At 36.8% G+C, this 20,439-nt stretch overlaps 1 protein-coding gene across 2 annotated transcripts in view; it reads left to right on the top strand.

The window, feature by feature from the left end:
- LOC111152136 (small ArfGAP 1) overlaps positions 1-20,439 on the top strand; it is a 174,560-nt gene that overhangs the window by 130,268 nt on the left and 23,853 nt on the right. For both annotated transcript variants that reach the window (XM_022510440.1, XM_022510441.1), the window contains one exon: positions 20,062-20,152. In XM_022510440.1, coding sequence (XP_022366148.1) covers positions 20,062-20,152 — 91 coding nt within the window. The remainder of the gene's footprint in view (positions 1-20,061; positions 20,153-20,439) is intronic.

Here is a 20,439-nt window from a genome sequence, read left to right as displayed (position 1 = left end):
ACTGAGAATTGGCTGTGGCTGAAATCAAAGAGGTTGCTGCCTATGTTCTCCTCTATGATTTTGATGATTTGCTGCCTCATATTTAGGTCTATTTAGGTAAAATTCCATTTTGAATTTATTTTTGTATATGGTGTAAGAAAGTGGTTCATTTTCATTCTTCTGCATGTTGCTATCCAGTTTTCCCAACACCATTTGTTGAAAAGACTGTCTGTTTTACATTGGATATTCTCTCCTGCTTCGTCAAAGATTAGTTGACTGGTGTGGGTCCACTTTTGGGTTCTCTGTTCTGTTCCACTGATTTTTGTACCAGTATAGTACTGTCTTGATGACTCCAACTTAGTAATATAGCTTGAAATCCAGAATTTTGATGCCTCCAGTTCTTTTTAACATTCTTCTGACTAGTAGGTATCTTTTGTGGTTCCATACAAATTTTAAGATTGATTGTTCTAGCTCTATGAATGCTGGTGGTGTTTTGATAGGGATTGCATTAAATGTATAGACTATCTTGTATATAATGTCTTATATAAAATGTCTTATAACTATATTATTATTAATTATATATTATAGTAGTTATTTTATATTGTATATTGTTATATATTATATAATAATTATAATAATAATATAACTATGATATATAATGTACATATATTATAAAAATCTTATATTAGATGTCCTATTATAGACATTTTAACAATATTTGTTCTTCCAGTCTGTGAGCATAGAATGCCTTTCCATTTGTGTCCTCCTCTATTTCTTTAATAAGTGTTCTATAGTTTTCAAAGTACAGATCTTTTCCCTCTTTTTTTAAAAGATTTATTTATCTTTTAAATGGGAGTGTAAGGGCAGAGGGGGAGGGAGAGAGACTGTCAGGCAGACTCCCTGCTGAGTGCAGAGCTCAGTGAAGGACTTGACCTCATGACGTGAGCCAAAATTAAGAGTCAGACGTTTAACCAGCTGTGCTACCTTGGTGCTGTACGTCCTTCTTTAGTTAGGTTTATTCCTAGGTACATTATTGTTTTTGGTGCAGTTGCAAATAGGCTCGATTCCTTGTATCATTTTATACTGCTTTGTTATTGGTGTATAGAAATGCAGGGGCGCCTGGGTGGCTCAGTGGGTTAAAGCCTCTGCCTTTGGCTCAGGTCATGATCCCAGGGTCCTGGAATTGAGCCCCGTATTGGGCTCTCTGCTCAGTGGGGAGCCTGCAGATTTCTGCACATTGATTTTATAGCCTGCAACTTTGCTGAATTCATGTATTAGTTCTAGCAATTTTTTGGTGAAGTCTTTTGGGTTTTCTACATAGAGGATATTCTCATCTGCAAATAGTTACAGTTTGACTTCTTCCTTGCTGATTATTGTGCCTTTTATTTCTTTTTGTTGTCTGACTGCTGAGGCTAGGACTTCCAGTACTATGTTAAATAGTAAGGGTGTGAATGAATATCCTTGTCTTGTTCCTGACCATAGGAGAAAGGCTCTCACCCTTTTCCCCATTGAGGATATTCGCTATGGGTCTTTCATATATGGTCTTTATGATGTTGAGGTTGTTGAGGTATGGTCCCTCTCCCTCTGTCCCTCCTTTGTTGAGGGTTTTTATCAAGAATGGATGCTGTACTTTGTCATATAGTTTTTCTGCATCAATTGAGAGGAGCATATGGTTCTTATCCCTTTGTTTTATTAATGTGGTATATCACATTGATTGATTTGCACATATTGAATCGCCCTTGCAGCCCAGGAGAAACCCCACTTGATCATGGTGAATAATTCTTATAATGCACTGTTGGATTTGATTTTTTGTTGTCTTTTGAGAATTTTTGCATCCATGTTCATTAGGGATGTTGGCCTGTAATTCTCCTTTTTAGTGGGGTCTTTGTCTCATTTTAGAATCAAGGTAATACTGGACTTGTGGAATGAGTTTGGGCGTTTTCCTTCCGTTTCTATTTTTTGGAACAATTTGAGAAGAATAGGTATTAACTCTCTTTAAATGTCTGGTAGAATTCCCCTGGGAAGCCATCTGGCCCAAACCTTTTGTTTATTGGGAAATTTTTGACTGCTGATTGAATTTCTTTGATGGTTATGGATCTATTCAAATTTTACATTTCTTCTTCTTTCAGTTTTGGTAGTTTGTAAATTTCTAGGAATTCATCCATTTCTTCCAGATTGCCCACTTTGTTGGCATGTAATTTTTCATAGTATTCTCATAAATGTTTGTATTTCTGCAGTGCTGGTTGTGATCTCTCCTCTTTCATTAATGATTGTATCTATTTGAATCCTTTCTCTTTTCTTTTTGATAAATCTGGCTAGGGTTTTATCAATTTTATTAATTCTTTAGCAGAACCAGTTCTTGGTTTCATTGATCTGTTCTATTGGGGTTTTTTGTTTGTTTATTTCTATATCATTTCTTTCTGCTGTAATCTTTGTTATTTCCCTTCTTCTGATGGTTTTAGGCTTTATTTGTTCTTTTCTAGCTCCTTTAGGTGTAAGGTTAGGTTGTATATTTGAGACTTTTCTGGCTTCTTGAGGTAGGCCTGTATTGCTGTATACTTCCCTCTTATGACTGCTTTTGCTGTAATCCCAAAGGTTTTGAACTGTCATGTTTTCTTTCTCCCTTTCTTTCTTTTTCTCCTTCCTCCCTTCCTTCTTTTCTTTCCTTTTCTTTTCTTTCTTTTTAGATTTTATTTGTTTGACAGAGAGAGAGAGAAAGAGTGGGAGAAAGCACAAGCAGGGGAAGTGGCAGGCAGAGGGAGAGGGACAAGCAGACTCCCTGCTGAGCAGATAGCCCAACGTGGGGCTTGATCACAGGATCTTGGGATCAGGACCTGACCTGAAGGCAGGCATTTAACTGAGTGAGCCACCCGGGCACCCCTGGACTGTCATGTTTTCATGTTCATTTGCTCCCATATACTTTTTTTAAATTTCCTAGTTGACCCATTCATTCTTTAGTAGGATGTTCTTTAACCTCCATGTATTTGTGATCTTTCCAAATTTTTTCTTGTGGCTGACTTCAAGTTTAATAGTGTTGTGGTCTGAAAATATGCATGGTATACTCTTAGTCTTTTTATTCTTTTTGAGGGCTGATTTGTAACCCAGTGTGTGACATATTCTGGAGAATGTACCATGTGCACTCAAAAAGCATGTGTATTCTGCTGTTAGGATGAAATGTTCTGAATATATCTCCTAAGTCCACTTGGTTCAGTGTTTCATTCAAAATCATTGTTTCCTTGTTGATATTCTGCTACAGTAATCTGTTCATTGTTGTAAATGGGGTGTTAAAGTCCCATACTGTTACTGTATTATTATCCATGAGTTTATGTTTATTATTAATTGATTTATATATTTGGGTGCTCCCAAGTTAAGGGTGTAAATATTTACAATTGTTAAACCTTCCTTATGGATAGACCTCTTAATTTGATATAATGCCCTTCTTCATCCTATGTCATAGTCTTTGTTTTAAAATTGAGTTTGTGGGGCGCCTGGGTGGCTCAGTGGGTTAAGCCGCTGCCTTCGGCTCGGGTCATGATCTCAGGGTCCTGGGATCGAGCCCCGCATCGGGCTCTCTGCTCAGCAGGGAGCCTGCTTTCTCCTCTCTCTCTGCCTGCCTCTCTGTCTGCTTGTGATCTCTGTCTGTCAAATAAATAAATAAAATCTTTAAAAAAAAATAAATAAAAATAAAATTGAGTTTGTCTGGGCACCTGGATGGCTCAGTTGTTAAGCGTCTGCCTTTGGCTCAGGTCATGATCCCAGGGTCCTGGGATCGAGCCCTTCCCTGCTCAGCAGGAAGCCTGCTTCTCTCTCTCCCACCCCCCACCCCTGCTTGTGTTCCCTCTCTCACTGTGTTTCTCTCTGTCAAATAATAAAGTCTTTAAAAAAATAAGATTAAGTTTGTCTGGTATAAGTATGACTCCTCTGGCTTTCTTTTGACCTCTATTAGCATGATAGATGATTCTCTCTCACCACACTTTCAGTCTGCAGATGTCTTTAGGTCTAAAATGAGCCTCTTGTAGGCAGCGTATAGATCATATAGATGGATCTTATTTTTTGTATCTGTTCAGACACCCTGTGTCTTTTGATTGGAGCATTTTACATTCAGAATGATTACTGAAAGATACAAATTTAGTGTCATAGTGTTGCCTATATAAGTTGGTGTTTCTGGTGATGTTCTCTAGTCCTTTCTACTTTTTGTTGCTTTTGGTCTTTTTTTCTCCATTCAAAGGGTCCCCCTGAAAATTTCTTGCAGGCCTGGTTTAGTGGTCTTGAACTTTAGTGTTTATTCGGGAAACTATTTCTTTCTCACATCTATTCTGAATATTGGCCTTGCTGCATATTTTTGCCATTCAGCATGTTGAATATTTCCTGCCACTTTCTTCTGGCCTGCCAAGTTTATGTGGACAGATCTGCTGCAACCTGATCCATCTTCCCTGTAGGTTAAGGGCCTTTTTTCCCTTGCTGCTTTCAGGAGTCTTTCCTTGTCTGTATATTTTGTGAATTTGACTATGATATGCCGTGGTGATGGTCAGCTTTTGTTGAACTTAATAGGAGTTTTCTGTGTTTTTTGGATTTGTTGTCTGTGTCCCTCCTCAGATTAGGGAAGTTTTCAGCTATAATTTACTCAAATAAACCTTCTGCCCCCTTTTCTCTCTCTTCATCTTCTGGGACTCTTATGATATGAATGTTAGTCCATTTTAATAAGTCACTGAGTTCCCTAATTCTGTCTTCCTGATTCATTACCTTTGTTTTCCTCTTCTTTTTAGCTTCGTTATTTTCCATAATTTTATCTTTTTAATTTTTTTTTTTAAGACAGCATGGGTTGGGAGTGAGGGGGAAGGGCAAGAGGGAGAGTGAAAGAAGCTTAAACAGGCCCCACATTGGGCTCCAATATGGGGTTTGATCTCACAACTCTGCGATCAGTGACCTCCCCCAAAATCAAGTTTGATACTTAACTAGCTAGCCACCTAGACACTCCCATATTTTTATCTTCTGTATCACTGATTTGTTCCTCTGCTTTGTCCATCCTCATTTTTATGGCATCCATTCAGGTTTGCATCTCCATTATAGCATTTTTAATTTCGCAATGACTAGATTTTAGTTCTGCGGTAAGGGATTCTCTAGTGTCTTCTATGATTTTTTTCAAGTCCAGCTCTTGATTGTTGCTTTGCATTCTAGTTCAAACGTCTTACTTACATCTGTAGTGATTGAGTCTCTGACTGTCATTTCTTCCTCTTATTTCTTTTGGGTTGAATTCCATCTTATCATTTTGGAGGGGAAAAAAGCAAAATAAAAATGTAAAAATTAAAAATTATTTTTAAATAAATTACATAAAGGAAGCTAGATCCTAGGTGTGTTTTTATCTGCCTTTTATGAGAAGCTTGATAGAGAAAAGGTAGAACGTAAAGGAAAAACATTTGAAATTAAAAAATATATAACATTTAAAAAGATAAAAATATTTTAAAAATTGCCTTTTCTGTATTCACAAAAAAACAAAACAAACAACCCCAAAGGATACTAGATCCTGTTTCCCCTAGAGCTGAAGCTTTGTAGCACTGGATGATCAGTAGACTTGGTGTGGGTGAGGGGTTTGTGCTGCTCTTCTAGGGGAGGGTCCTGTTGCTCCAGTTCTTAGATGAAATTGCCTTCGTGGGGATGTGCCTGCAGAGTACAGTGGAGCTGGGCTTGGTATAGTGGCCTTGTTTAGCTCACTGAGGTGAATCAATGTGGTAGGCTTTGGGAGAAAATGCCTTCCCCGGGTTGTCTTCAGAGCAGGAAATGTATGCCACACCTTTTCAGTACAGTCACAGATGGGCAAACAATAACCCTTCCTATGTCCCTGGTTTTTGTCAGATCCTTGCCTTTATCCTGTCTGTGTCTGAGCTTTCTGCCTGTCCAGTGGAATAGGACTCTTGTTTTATGTCAGGTGCAGTTGAATTTCAAAACCCCATACCTCAAAGATCCCCGACTAAGGGGACCTTCATTTATCCTTTGGGATAGGATCTCCCTGCACCCTATCAGGTGCCGGCATATCCCAGAAGACAGTCATGCGACTGCGTCTTGGTTCAAAGTTTGTGGTAAATCACAACATACAGCTGGTGGCAGGGTTTGCTGCCCTCTGCAGGTGTCTTTGTTCCTATACTGGTGAGCGGGATAGGTGATGATACCTGCAGGGTCCTTTGCCCCCTGCAGAGGCCGGATCGCCTCTGCCAAAGGAACTCCAAGTAGGGGAACCACTTCTACCTGTGTGATCCTGGGAATCCTCAGGCTACCTGCTGCTGGGGTCCCACCCTACCCTCCCACTGGAACACCACTCAGATCCCCTGGCGTGAACCTGACAATATTGCAGACCTCTGAAACTTCAGACTCTGTGCTCTCCTGTTTATAGAAAACTAGCAGTATTGTAGCCCTCTCTGTTTTCCCTGTAAGTGGTTTTCAGGACTAGTTTTCTTTTGTAGTCCTTGTGCCTATTTTTACCTCTTTCTCCACCCCCCACCCCACCCTCTGCTTTCTCTCTCTCTCTTCTTTCTCTCTCTCTGCTCCCTCTGGACCAGGGCTCCTTCCTCTGGGGAGCACCAATAGCTCTTTTCTCTCACAAATCAACCCTCTACAGATCCTACCTTCCATGATTCATTTTTCCAGTTTGTAGACATGCAACTTTGTTCTCTAAGACTTCAGATTGATTTCTTGGTGTTCAGAATGATTTGATATTTATCTAGTTGTGTTTGAGAGAGGAGGCAAACTTAGGATCATCCTACTCCTCTGCCTTCTTACTTCTCCCCTCAGAATTTTTTCTTTATTTTTTTATTTTCTATAGTTTGGAAATTGTGTGGTAGGTGGAGGGTTTTTTTTGTTTGTTTGTTTTTTAGCAGGGTGTTTTTTATCCTGCTTTGTGTTCTCTGACCTTCCTGGATTTGTGGTTTGGTATTCAATATTAATTTGGGTAGATTCTCAGTCATTATGGCTTCAAATATTTCTTATGTTCCTTTTTCTTTCTTCCCCTTCTCATACCCCCAAAACATGTATATTATACCTTTTATTTTTGTCCCATTTGGGTATTGTTTCTTTTTTCTTTTTCAGTCTATTTTTCTTTGTTTTTCCATTTTGGAAATTTCTATTGACACATCCTTAAGCTCAGAGAGTCTTTCCTCAGCCATTTCTAGTCTACTAATTAGTTCATCGGAAGCATTATTCATTTATATTACAGTGTTTTTGATCTATAGCATTGATTCTTGGAATTTCTACTTCTCTGTTTACATTATCCATCTGTTCTTGCATGTTGTCTACTTTTTCTTTTAAAGCCCATAGCGTATTAGTCATAGTTGTTTTAAATTCAGTCTAATAATTCCAACATCTCTGCTATATCTGAGTCTCATTCTGATGCTTGGTCTCTGTCTTTTCAAACTGTTCCTTTTTGTTTGCCTTTTAATTTTTTTGTTGAAAGCTAAGTATGAGCATACAGGGTGAAAGGAACTCTGTTAAATAGGGCTTTAGTAATTTAGTGGTGAAGTATGCAAAGAAGAGAAGCAAGCATTCAGTAGTCTGTGATTAGGTCTTTTCTTTTAGTGAGCTTGTTTCCCTCGGCAGTGAACTTCTCAAGTGCCTCAAACTTCTCAAGTGCCTCTTTTCCCCACCTTAGGTGGAACAGGGTGGCTGGAGGGGGGCTGAAATTGAGTATTTTTCTTCCCCCAGGTAAGCTAGGTACTGCTAAAACTCCAGTAGATTGGGCTCTCTTTTCCTCACCCCATGACAAAACCTAAAGGAGTTTTTCTCCAGTCTTCACTAAGAGAAGCTTGGTAATGCTTTTGAACATAAAACTCACAGAAATGAGAGGCCCCCATGTGACAGGATCCTGCAGTTTTTGATGTTCAGGTTAAGAATCTTCTCAGCACTTTGTCAGTTACATACAATTCAGGTTTCTACCCTGGTGCTGGGTTTTTTTTTTTTTTTTAAGATTTTATTTATTTGGCAGATCACAAGTAGGCAGAGCAGCAGGCAGAGAGAGAGTGGGGAAACAGGGTCCCTACTGAGCAGAGAGCCCTATGCCAGGTTTGATCCCAGGTGCCTGAGATCATAACCTGAGCTGAGGCAGACACTTAACGAGGCTTCACCCACTGAGCCACAGTGCGCCCCCGGTGCTGGGTTTTTGCTCCAGTAAATTGAAATTCTCTCTGTTCTCCTTCTTTTTCTCCAGTTTTAGGGGCTATTGTTTGCCCTGCAACCTCACTTCTCTGTTGAATTTTTTTTTTAAGATTTTATTTATTTATTTGTCAGAGAGAGGAGTACACACAAGCAAGCAGAGTGGCAGGCAGAAGCAGAAAGAGAAGCAGTCTCCCTGCCGAGCAAGGAGCCCAATGCGGTACTCTATCCCAGGACCCTAGGATCATGACCTGAGCTGAAGGCAGCGGCTTAACCAACTGAGCCACCCAGGCATCCCGACTTCTCTTGAATTTAAGAGGAGTTGTTAATTTTTCAGTTTGTTCAATTCTTACTTGTTAGGATGAAATAGCGACTTTCAAGTTGCTTATCTGCCAGACCGGAAACTGGAAGTATTGTTTTATTTATCTCAATTATTATTTTAGCAGTCATAAGGTCAATATCGTAGTTATTACTATTAATTTGCTAATCAAAAACTGAGGCTCAGAAGAAGGGTAGCTGCATAATCTGTAGGCCCTTGTTCAAAAACCAAGGAAAAAGTATCATTAAAGGTACTAAAAATATAAAGGCTTTTTTCTTTTTTGTACATTCTCTCAACTGTCAGGGTGTCTTTTATATGCTACTTAATGTTGTTCTAAGTACATGAGTTCAGGCCCCACATTGGGGGTAGAGTTTACCCCCAGTAAAAAATAATGTTCTAAGTAAGTAAAAATTTAAAATTTACATAACAAATTTTATCATTCATCTTTATATTGTAATGTAAGTTTTAACTGCAGTCATAAGAACACTTAATTCATATGTAGAATGGTCAGATTTACACCCTGTATTTCTAAGCTTGTACATGCATGGATATTTTGTTTTTACCAGAATAATGGGAATACTGCACAAAACTAACTGTACTTTTTATTTCACTTATTAATATGCATGTATTCCATCAACATTCTTTGTTTTTGATTAACTAATGAATAAGGAAGGACTGAAAGGAAAAGTACTATCCATTGTTCTGTCCTTCTCTCCCCTGTCATCATTTTCACTGTAAATGGTTGGCTGATACAGGGAAGTGACATGAGTAAGAAAGGATTAGGAGGTTTTGGTCCGTCTTGTTTCTTACAGTACTACTGCCCTCTTCTGCTTTTAAGTCCTGATTGAAGGAGAAAGCATGGCCTCTTCGGGCTGTTAATACTCTGCTTACCCTGATGTAGAACTAATATGCTTATTTTGTGCCCACTTAGGACTTTACACAGGAATTCTGTGCTCATGGAACATCATGACTCCTGTAAGCAAATGGGAAGCAAGGGCACATGTTGCACATACCTTCTGTGCTTATGAAGCTTTGGTTTCATTGTCTCATTGGATTTACAAAATCAAGTTCAAAGATAAAATGAAGAAGTTCAGGATGCAATAGTTATTAAACCTTTTGTGGGATTCTGTGGGACTGCACAGGTGCACAGGTTACACCCACAAAGCTGGCCCTGCTCAGAAATACTCTGACTTGTTCAAAGCCACACAACTGGGAGGTGTCCAAGCTGGGTTTAAACTTAGGTGTTTGGCTAATGTTTTTCTAGCTTGCTTGCTTCCCCCCCTCCTGCCCTCCCCCTCCCTCCTCCCTCCCTCTCTCTCTCTCTCTCTTTCTTTCTCTCTTTCTTTTTTTCTGTATTTGTTATTACTTTTACAAATGCTTGTGTTGAGGGCTGACTTTCAATGGATTGCAGCAAGGGAGCTTCTCAGCCACGTATAAAACCTTGACCTAGAAGCAGGTCATCTGTGAATAGTTTGGTTCCAGGTTCCCCATGAATGTGTGTTGTGTTGTGGGCAAGGGGGTGGCACCTTTCCAGCTGCACCCCATTTATTTTTTTTCTTTCAGTTATAATTTGCTATTAAGTAGTAATTATAAAAAATTCTTTTTCTTTCTCTGTAAACCTCCAGACTACTATGTAAAGCAAGAATAAAAGAGTAAGATGAATGTTAAAGACATAGGAATAGATACAGCCTACTCCTTGTATTATAATTACTGACTTTTTTCTCAGTCTTGCTGATTCACTACTGAGAGGCTGACTGGACATATGGATGCAGTCCACAGTCTTACAGAACTTTGAAGGATCGTTCTGCCCTTAAGAAGTTTACCACTGGTAGAAGGAGAGGAACCCCTTTATACCTGAGTCCAGCCGTACTGTAGTACTCTCTTCAGGCAAAGGCTCTAAGTATAATAGTGATGAGTATTTCAATAATAGTGATGACTATTGATGAGTATTGGTACTTTTAAGAGTGAAACTAGGCACTATTAACAGTTAAGTTGGAATGACAGGCATTAATTGCAGGTGGCCTGAGCAAACTGGGCTATATGTCACCTACCTTTTAATGCCTTATTCAGACACATGCTAAGCCTAAGCATGACATTCCTGTGAGCTTCCAGAAGACTTCCTTTTTTTTGTTTTGTTTTGTTTTTAACACCATCATTGCACTCAGAACCACAATGTGATTGTGTCTGCTTGCTTGACTAGAATATAAGCTTCTGGAGTTTAGGAACCAAGTCTTCTTCTTCTTTGTATTCCTAGTGCTTTATACACCCGGCACATAACTGTAAAGGCTGCCACCACAATCACCACTGACTGCCATTTATGAAGTACCTGTTATGTGTCCTCCCACTATGAAAGCGACTCTATATATTATTTTACTTAATCCTCACAAAAATCTTGCAGTGTATGCCTACCAATGTAGGCATTTGATGTTTGTGTTACATAATTGGAAACCTTGCAGACCTCATATATAAAGCACTATATAGTTCATTCGTTGAGAAACTGTACAAAGTGAGACAGGAACTAGATTAGAGATAGGCAAATATCCAGATTCTTAGAAAGAAAATTTACATGAATTACGAATGCTTGTATCATTGAGCTTGACATGAATTCTATGCGAAATTCAAATGGGACTTTTTTTTAATGGCTTACTTTTCTCAAAATATTAACAGCAGTCACTAGGTTCAGGCTAAGCTTATTTTTTGAGATTCTTTGATACTTTCTGGTCAAGATGTAGACAGATAGGCCTTATGTGCAGATTGTAGATAGATCGTGAACTGGATGCACAGCTATACCAGAGAAATCCAGTTAATAGAATTGATATTAGTACCAAGGGAGTTTGCTGCATTCTTCAGGGCTCAATCCTGTACTTTGTTCTTTGAAGCATTTTTATTATCGGAGCACATCAATGTCAATATTGTTCAAATTTTCAAATAACCAACAAAGATTAGTTAAGACATTGCATGATAGAATAATTCCTCAAAAAATCTTAAACACAAGGATTCCAACAAACTGAACAAAAGTAAATTCCAAAATAAGTGTATCCAAACCTCACCTGCCCTAAATATAGTATCACAAGGGAAAATGTCAGGGAATTTTAGATGACTGAGGGCTTGATGTGAATTAGTGGTCTGCTATGGCTGCTGAGAGGGTCAGGGCTCCACTTAATAATTTCTCACTTGTTTTCTGCATGGCTCTGTCATGGAGTATAGGGATAAGTGAGGAGATGTTACAAGCTGCCTGAAGAGGAAACTTTATAATATTTACCACTGTCCAAATATGGAATAAGCTATATCACCATATCCAGTGATGCCATAATACTGAAAAATTTTCTTACAGTGAGACTGGCCATGTAAGAGATGTTACAGTGGTGTTTTATGCATCACATAATAAATTGAGTAAATGTCTTCTGAGGCTCCTTCCTGTTATGAAATTTATATGTCTCATATTTCTCCCGCCCAGTAAAAAGTTGTTTGGAATTACAATGTCCCTAGGCCATATAAAGAGCCATTTACTGAAAGATGTCTGTATGGGTGGGGAAATAAAATGTAGATTACAGTTCTAAATTGTAAAATGTAAATTATATTTCTTCTAAATTGAAGCCTAAAAATACAACTTATCAAAGAATATTAAATTCAAAAACAGTACACTATGTATTGATAAGTTTAATGTGAAAAGGACTTATAAGTACATTATAAAGAATGGCAAAGAAGAAAAAAGGAAACCTTAACAAGATTCAGAGTAAGTAAAACAAAATAAGATGTTGGAAATAAGTTATGTGCAGGATTATTTCTTACATAAAGTAGTTTTAGACAAGGTTGTATATAATTCGGTTGTGACAGCATACACATACACACATATATAGTAATTATAACAGTCAGTATATCCTCAGAATCAAGATAGTGAATTCTGTTAATGGATTGGTTTTAGACAATTGAGACTGCTGGGTAAACAATAAAGATGATTCAGTCTTTGCAATTTCTCTACTTTATGGTAGAATATATAGTGAAGTACAACCCAATAGCCTTTGAGTAACTCGTTGTTCATAAATTTTTACTAAAAATTCTGTAAAGGTGAACTCCTGCTATAAAGATTTCAACATGTATCCAGATGAGAATAGTATTCTTGTATGTTATTGAGTGGCTTTTTAGAAATTACATTTCAGATTTCAAGTTGTAATGAAGGAGTAAATTAATATTAATCCTCCTGTCCAGCAGAGTGTTGTGTGTCCACTCTTGGCCTGAAGCAATAAAGGATTAGAGATTGGTGCCCCAAAAGAAAGCAGAGAATAGTTTTATTAAAGCAACAGTACACTCTCTAGGGGAGAGTGGTCAGGTTCTGCAAGGTGCAGCTGGCCCTTAGGTAGTTTGGGGGTTGGATATGTATTGGGTTTTTCTGGGCTGGGAAGATGTGTGACTTGCAGTGGGGTGGTCCTGAGGGCTCCTTGACTGACAGCTAAGATTATGTAACCATTTTCCTACTATGCATGCCCATTTCCATAATGTATCTGAAAAGCCCATAAGGGGGCTTTTGACTGCAAAACAAATGTATGTAAATGACTGTATAGTTAAAGGTCAAGCTGGAGACACTTTTCCTTGCACTATGCATGCACCTTTTTAGGGACAGTTTCTCTAGGCTGTTAAAACCTATTGCGAGGGGAACATGACCTGGTTTTCTTAATTGTAAAGGTGTTTCTTGGGGTGTTCCTTTCACTGCTCATCATCTGGTTTCTACTTCACACTCCATTGCTCTGATCATGTCACAAGACAACACACCTCTGTGCTTACAGTGGTAGTGATCATTTTCTTTCTCAGTACGGTTCATATGCATGCATAACACACTTCCCTTAGGAGTAATGTCTTTGCTTTGGCTACCGTCTTTGAAAATTGGTGCCCTATCTAACCACTAGCTCAAGTTGGTTGTTCAGATCCTTCTACAATGTGGCCCTAGCTTATTTTTTTAATTTATCTGTTATTGTTTCTATACACTTAGACCCATAGGTTAGTGATACATATCCACTGTCTTTCTTGCTTTCCCGTATTTTGTTTTCTTACTTGGTACTTTTCAAACCAAATTCTCCCTGTTGGACTCTTTCCTATCTCTCCTACAGACTTCAATGTAAATATATTGTCTTTTTAAAGTCAAACATCCAGTGACCACCATCATGGGTATAAGTTGCATTTTACACGTTTCATATGGTCTTTATACTCTACCTTATGTGAAATTATTTGTGTATTTGCCTTATCTGTCAGATTGTGGTTCCTTTTTTGCAGCTTCTCTTTGTGTCATTGGAACAATAGTATCCATGTAAGCATTGGGCAATTTTGAATCTAATTTGTAATAAATAGAAATTATTAAGGAAAAGGCATAATAGTACTGGGAAAGGAGCCCTATCAGGAGAACAGCTACTTCAGCCACTTATGGAGTCTTTGGACAAATCATATCTCTTTAAGATCCTTAATTTTAAAAATGAGAGAGTTGAACATATACTATATTTTATATCCCTTCTGGTTGTATGATCCTATAAATGTTAAAGGAAACTGAATATACATAAACTAGTTAAGGCATATTTGAGATGTAGTCAGGTTTGGGCTTTTTGTTGTTGTTGTTGTTGTTGTTGTTGTTGTTGTTTTTATTAAATTTTATTTTTTATAAACATATAATATATTTTTATCCCCAGGGGTACAGGTCTGTGAATCTCCAGGTTTACACACTTCACAGCACTCACCATAGCACATACCCCCCCAATGTCCATAATCCCACCCCCCCAACCCCCCTCCCCCCATCAACCCTCAGTTTGTTTTGTGAGATTAAGAGTCACTTATGGTTTGTCTCCCTCCCAATCCCATCTTGTTTCATTTAGTTGTTGTTGTTTTTAAAGATTTTATTTGAGAGAGAGCAAGTGTGTGAGTAGCAGGGAGGGGCAAGAAGAAAGGAAAGTAAGAATCCCAAGCAGACTCCCTGCTGAGCTGGGAGCCCCATAAGGGGCTTGATCTCACAACCCTGAGATCATGACCTGAACTGAAATCAAGAGTCAGATGCTTAACTAACTGAACCACCCAGGTTCCCTGAGATGTAGTCAGCTTTAAAAAAAAGTTTTTAGTTACTTCTAGCACTTAGAAAATTGTATAGATTCCCTATTCTTATAATATGTATTAATGCTATTATCTACATTAATTGGTCACCTTAAGCATAGTGAATCACATTTTAGGGGCTTAGCTGTTATTTCTGTTATTTAAAAGGTTGGTAAATGTAGGAGCTGGAAATGAAGTAGGGTTTTTATTCATTTATAATCTGTGGATAATAATTTGAATGAGACATCTGCTCAGTATATGTCTAAGGAACTTATAAAATTCCTTAATCTAAGTAGACCTATAGTATTCCTGCTTGTTAGAAAATTGTGTCTAATAAATTAAAAATTACCTAATTTTATTCATTGAGAGTTGACTGCATTCCTCACTTATTAAAAGACAAATTGCATAATGTTTTAAAGTGGAATGATTCTGTATATACTGATTGACATATCTAAGCTAAATGGGTAGTGTCAGAGCTGTGACAGTTACATGAGGTTGGGAAAATGTTGATTTACTATTATCACACTTTATTATATCCTTTCCCCCAAATCCAAGAAGATGATAGCATTTTTATTCCAAAATCTTCTAAAATTTGGCTTCAAGAAATTATATAATTTATATGAGAACTACATTTCAGATCTCTTTAATAATTTAACTTGTTATTCTTTATAGAGCTCAACAGGATTGATAATGCTGTAGAACAAAAGGACAAATAATAGTTTGTGTTTTAATACTTTGATTTAAGATTCATTATCTTTATATCCTGAAAATATTTGACAAATAGTACTTAGTGTTATATCTAAGTCTGGTAGAAATCAGATATGTTCTTAAAGATTTTTTTATTTTAGAAGAGATTGTCAGGAAGGCATAATCTATTACACATCTGTTTGTTAATCAAAATGTTTAACTGGAATATATTTTGGGAGTCCACATATAGTTCTTCTCTAACATTAATCTGGTGAGATACATGTACATACATATACATGTATGTATATGTGTGTGTATAGTTTTTTTTATATAAATAGTGAAAAATAAATTTTTGCTATAGAAACTAAGTAGACTTCAGAGTGGCCATGAATGGTGTTTTCAGGATAAACTCAGGGTGCTTCTGCTTCCTTCTTGATAAATCCAGGCTATTTAAAAGTGGTCACATTGCCCTGTTGCCAGGGGTATTATAATGAGGGGAAAAGAAAAAACTTTTACTAACTTCCTGTTTTATTTCTTGAGATTTGATTTTAATAATTTTAAATGTTTCATTTTTGAAATGCTAGATTGTGCTTGGTGGTAAAGAAAGAAGATTTATTATTTTGACACTGTCTTTCTAGTTCAGTGTCCAAGGCCTTCTGTAAGCTTCCTCTTTAGCCTTGTCAGCTTTTAGAATATAGGCTTTGCCTCTCAATTTATTGGTAATGGCATTGGGCTTAAATGTACATTATCATGGAATAAAATGCAATACTGTGATATTTTTAGTTTGTGGGGTGTTTTTGTTTGTTTGTTTGTTTTCTAAATACTGAGTCTTGGGCACCTGGGTGGCTTTAGTCAGTTGAGTGTCTGCCTTCGGCTCTAGTCGTGATCCTGGAGTCCTGGAATCGAGTCCTCCTTTGGGCTCCTTGTTCATTGGGGGTGGGGGGTTTGCCTCTCTCCCTCCCTCTGCTGCTCCCCCTCCTTGTGCTCTCTCTCAAGTAAATGAATAAAATCTTTTAAAACTTTAAAATAAAAAAAATCAAGTCTTTCTTTATTTTAGAGGGCTGCATTAATTTAGATGGTTTTTTAGAGGTTTTTTCCAAACCCTCATAATGACACTGTATAAGGAAAGTTTTTTTTTAACTCCTCAAGGCTCTATTTCTTAGATATTATAATTCATCTAAGACTAGGAAAATAAATGCTTTATTTCTGTCATTCTACACAAAGATCTGTAAAAATAATTGTAAGTGTAAATGAATTAATTTTTAGTTATTAGAATGTCACAGAAATTGAATAGAAAATTAATATTTTTTATGGATATTTAAGTTCTGAAAGATTAAATAGTATTCTGGCTAGAATTTCAAGATTTCTTACCTATGTAGTTTGTTGCTTTAGTGTATCTGTCCTTGAATTTTCTCTTTAATGGATTTCAAAATAAAAGTAATGAGGTTAATTTCTTCAGTTTACTTTTACGAACAGAGTATCATCTCAATTCAATCTTTGTAGCTCTAACTAATGTATATAAGGTAGTACTTGGATTACTATGAATATATGAAAGAGTGATCTCTAAAATTATCTCTCCCACACATCAGTGTGTTTGTGATACTACCTCACCTCAGCAAGATTTGAAGATGAAGAGATACAAGGTAGCTTTTAAAGTGATCAGCTCTTGCCTTTTTAATTTGTGAGACAACCTATAAAATGCCAACTCTAAGAGTAATTCATGTCTGAATTGTTGAAATCCATCTCGAATAGCCACTTGTTTTTGGAATAGTTTGTAAGGTTTATGCCATAGATGTTCTTCACTCATATAGGATAATCCACTGTAAGGAGCAAAGGAGCAGACTATATTCAGAGCAGTGTTTCTCAACCCGTGATGCTGGTAAGAAATACGGGTTATTTTATGATCCAGCCCGCATATGCTCACATGGGTGCACAAATATGCAAAGCAATTCATGAATACTTACCTTTACTTTGTACAGTACATTGTTTTCTATTTCATTTTTTAATGCGAAAAAAAAAAAATTCTAAGTGTTACCCCAAAATCAGATTTCAAAACTGAGTAGTAGGCCAGGTCTGCTGTTTGATAAACTATGTTTAGGATATGTCCCTTATTCTTACCTTTTAAGTTTTTCTTTACCTTGCACCACTGTACACATGTTCTATATTATATAGTTTTCTGTGGAGATGATTGATAAACACCTATTTAAACTATGATGCTGTTGCAATCTAAAGAAGAAGAGAAACTTTGGGAACCCATATAGATGTGTGGCATCTGGAAGGAAAGATACTTTCTGGACTGCAGTTGTTCTGAGCATGGGAGTCAGGATTACCAGAGGAGCTTTTATTTGTTTGATTTGGCTTTTTCTTTCCTTTGCAAACAATGGGTAATTTTATACTTAGAAATTTTTTTTTTAAGATTTTTTTTTATTTATTTAACAGAGATTACAAGTAGGCAGAGAGGCAGGCAGAGAGAGAGGAAGGGAAGCAGGCTCCCCGCTGAGCAGAGATCCCAATGCGGGGCTCGATCCCAGGACCCTGAGATCATGACCTGAGCCGAAGGCAGAGGCTTTAAACCACTGAGCCACCCAGGCGCCCCTACTTAGAAATATTTTAAAGGTAGTTCTAATTTAGTGGGAAAATAACTCATAAACCAGAATTTGAATTTTTAAAAAGAAGTCATTTTGTCCTGAGGAGATTTCAGATTATAACGCAGAAAGTAAATAGGAAGGAATTCCTTACAAGTTTATTTCATGCTTCTTTTGCAGAAAGAAGTTTCAATAAAATATATCAAGAAAGATTTTTAAATTGAGGGACAGAAAATAAGTTTTAGTTACTCTTCCCTATTTAGCAATGGTATCTGAGCCTGAGTTAATTTGCAAAGTGAATGAGTTTGGTCAGATTATATAAGTTTATTTTCAACTTTAAGGCTTTCTGATTTTAAGTTAAATCTGGAATTGAATTTTTAAATGCCTACTAGGCATAAGACACTTACATCTTAACATTTAGAATGTTATAGACAAGGGTATGAGTTAAGATCAATGAAGACCTGTTTGAGGAAGTTGCTAGAATCCTGCTCAGTTGTTACTTGAAGTTTGTGTGCTTTATGTCCACTGAATCCTCAATTCTCTTGGAGAGTTGAGTGCTTATGCACTCAATACAGACTGTCCAGGAAAAAGGAAGGAGGGAAGTTCTAGTGTTTTAAGTATTTAGTTGGAATTGACCCCATGGTTACTATAGATTATGCTTTCTTTGAAATTATTTTGCTATAAACAAAGTAAGTCTTACCTCTGTTGGGGGTGAAAAATAAAAGAAAATGTGAAATGAATTATGCTAAACTTCTGTGAATTATGTATTGTTATAGGCTGATAATTCTGTATTTGAGAAGGTTATTAAAGAATCGATATCCGTGATGATAGATCAATTAAATAAATTAATTAATAAATAATTTTGAGGGAGATAGTTGTGAGTAAAAAATTAAGAGTAAATAGTAAAAAGTTAAGAGTAAATATGTGTTCTTAGAAATTATGTGTCTGTATAGCTAACAGAAATGTACTTCTATAACAACTAAGTTACGAACTTTTTAGATAGTTGTAGAAGAAATGATCTTGTCGTAATAGTTTGAGAAATGAATGTGAGTGAATGAATGTTTTATTTTCTTGGTGTAAGAGAAGTAGGCTGTATATTTAATTGAATGCTATTCAGCTGTAAAGTAGAATGAAATATTACCATTTGTGATAACTTGGATGAGCCTGGAGGGCATTATGCCAAGAGTAATAAGTCAGATAAGTCAGAGAAAAGCAACTGCCATATGATCTTACTTACACATAGAGTAAAAAACAACCTCCAAACAAATTAAAAAAAAAAAAAAACAACTTTAGGGATACAGAGAACAGATGGGTGTTGCCAGAGGCAGGGGTGGGGGTGGGAGGTGGGCTAATGGGTGAAGGGGGATTAAAAGGTACAAACTTCCAGTTATAAAATGAGTAATTCCTAGGGGTGTAATGTAAAGCATAGTAACTATAGTTAATAATACTGTCTTGTATATTTAAAATTTGCTAAGACAAGCCTTAAAAGTTTTCACCATTAGAAGAAAAATTCCATTACTATGTGTGGTGATGTTAACTACATTTACTGTGTGGTGATGATTTTACAGTGTATACAAATACGGAATCATTATGCCGTGCATGTGAAGCTAATATAACATTATATGCCAATTATATCTACATAAAAAAAGTGAAAAGAGAGGTAGGCTTTTGAGTTGATGATCCAGTGGATGTGCTTCTTTTCATCCTGTCCTACAGAACATTTCTCTTTAAGTGAGAAAAAGTTTAAAATGTATAACTGTGACTTGGGTTTCTGAGAACTAGAAGAACATTATATTTAAAAATGTAACTGATCACGTAGACTCAGGAGGAAAACCTGTCAGGTAACATTTCATCAACATTTTCTTGGTGCAGAGGTGGCTCCCAGGTCAGCAGTGGATGAGGGAAGTAATGGCAAGCTCCTGAAGGTTCTAAGGCCTCCCCAGCCTCCAGTTAACAGAGCATGTTAAGAGTAGCTAGCAAATAATATGAAATGGAGTTCTTTTAAAAAGTGTAATTTCATATAAAGGATTTAGATGATTAAAAACAATTGCATTAAGTGTGTATATTTACTGTTTTGGGATTCTGATATGTAAGGGTTGTCATTTCAAGTTCAGTGATCATGCTTACTTGTTTTTTATAAAGTAATAAATTCTTTGGGCTTCATTACACTATGCTTCATACATTTCATTACACTCTATCAAAATATGTGTAATTAATTGGGGCTTAAAAGGCTTGTTCAATTTATTTAAGAAAAATTAATTAATCTGATTCTTTCCTTTAAAGCTGCAGAAGAAAGAAGATCAGCAATTGGAGCCCAAAAAAAGTACCAGCCCTAAAAAAGCTGCAGAACCCACTGTTGATCTTTTAGGACTAGGTAAGTAACAAAAAATACAAGTTATAAAATAATTGAAATCTTTACTTGAAATGAATATAATGGCTTTGTCATCAGTATGCCAAAAGATACCTGTTAACGGAATTTGAAAATGGTATGATTAGTGTGCTCAGTTCCCACAAAAAGGGAAATCTTTAATAAGGGAGCTGGTGTCTGCCAGCACTGTCTCCACTGAAATATAAGTAATGACTTCCTTAGGGAAAAGAAGAGATATCAAAGTAATCTTCAGAGGCTTAGTAGACTGACATTTCAACATTTAAAATTAAGAG

This window comes from Enhydra lutris, unplaced genomic scaffold (assembly GCF_002288905.1).
Source record: "Enhydra lutris kenyoni isolate GAN:26980312 unplaced genomic scaffold, ASM228890v2 scaffoldscaffold28, whole genome shotgun sequence".
Lineage (NCBI taxonomy): Eukaryota > Metazoa > Chordata > Mammalia > Carnivora > Mustelidae > Enhydra > Enhydra lutris.
This window is presented reverse-complemented; position numbering and strand designations above follow the sequence as displayed.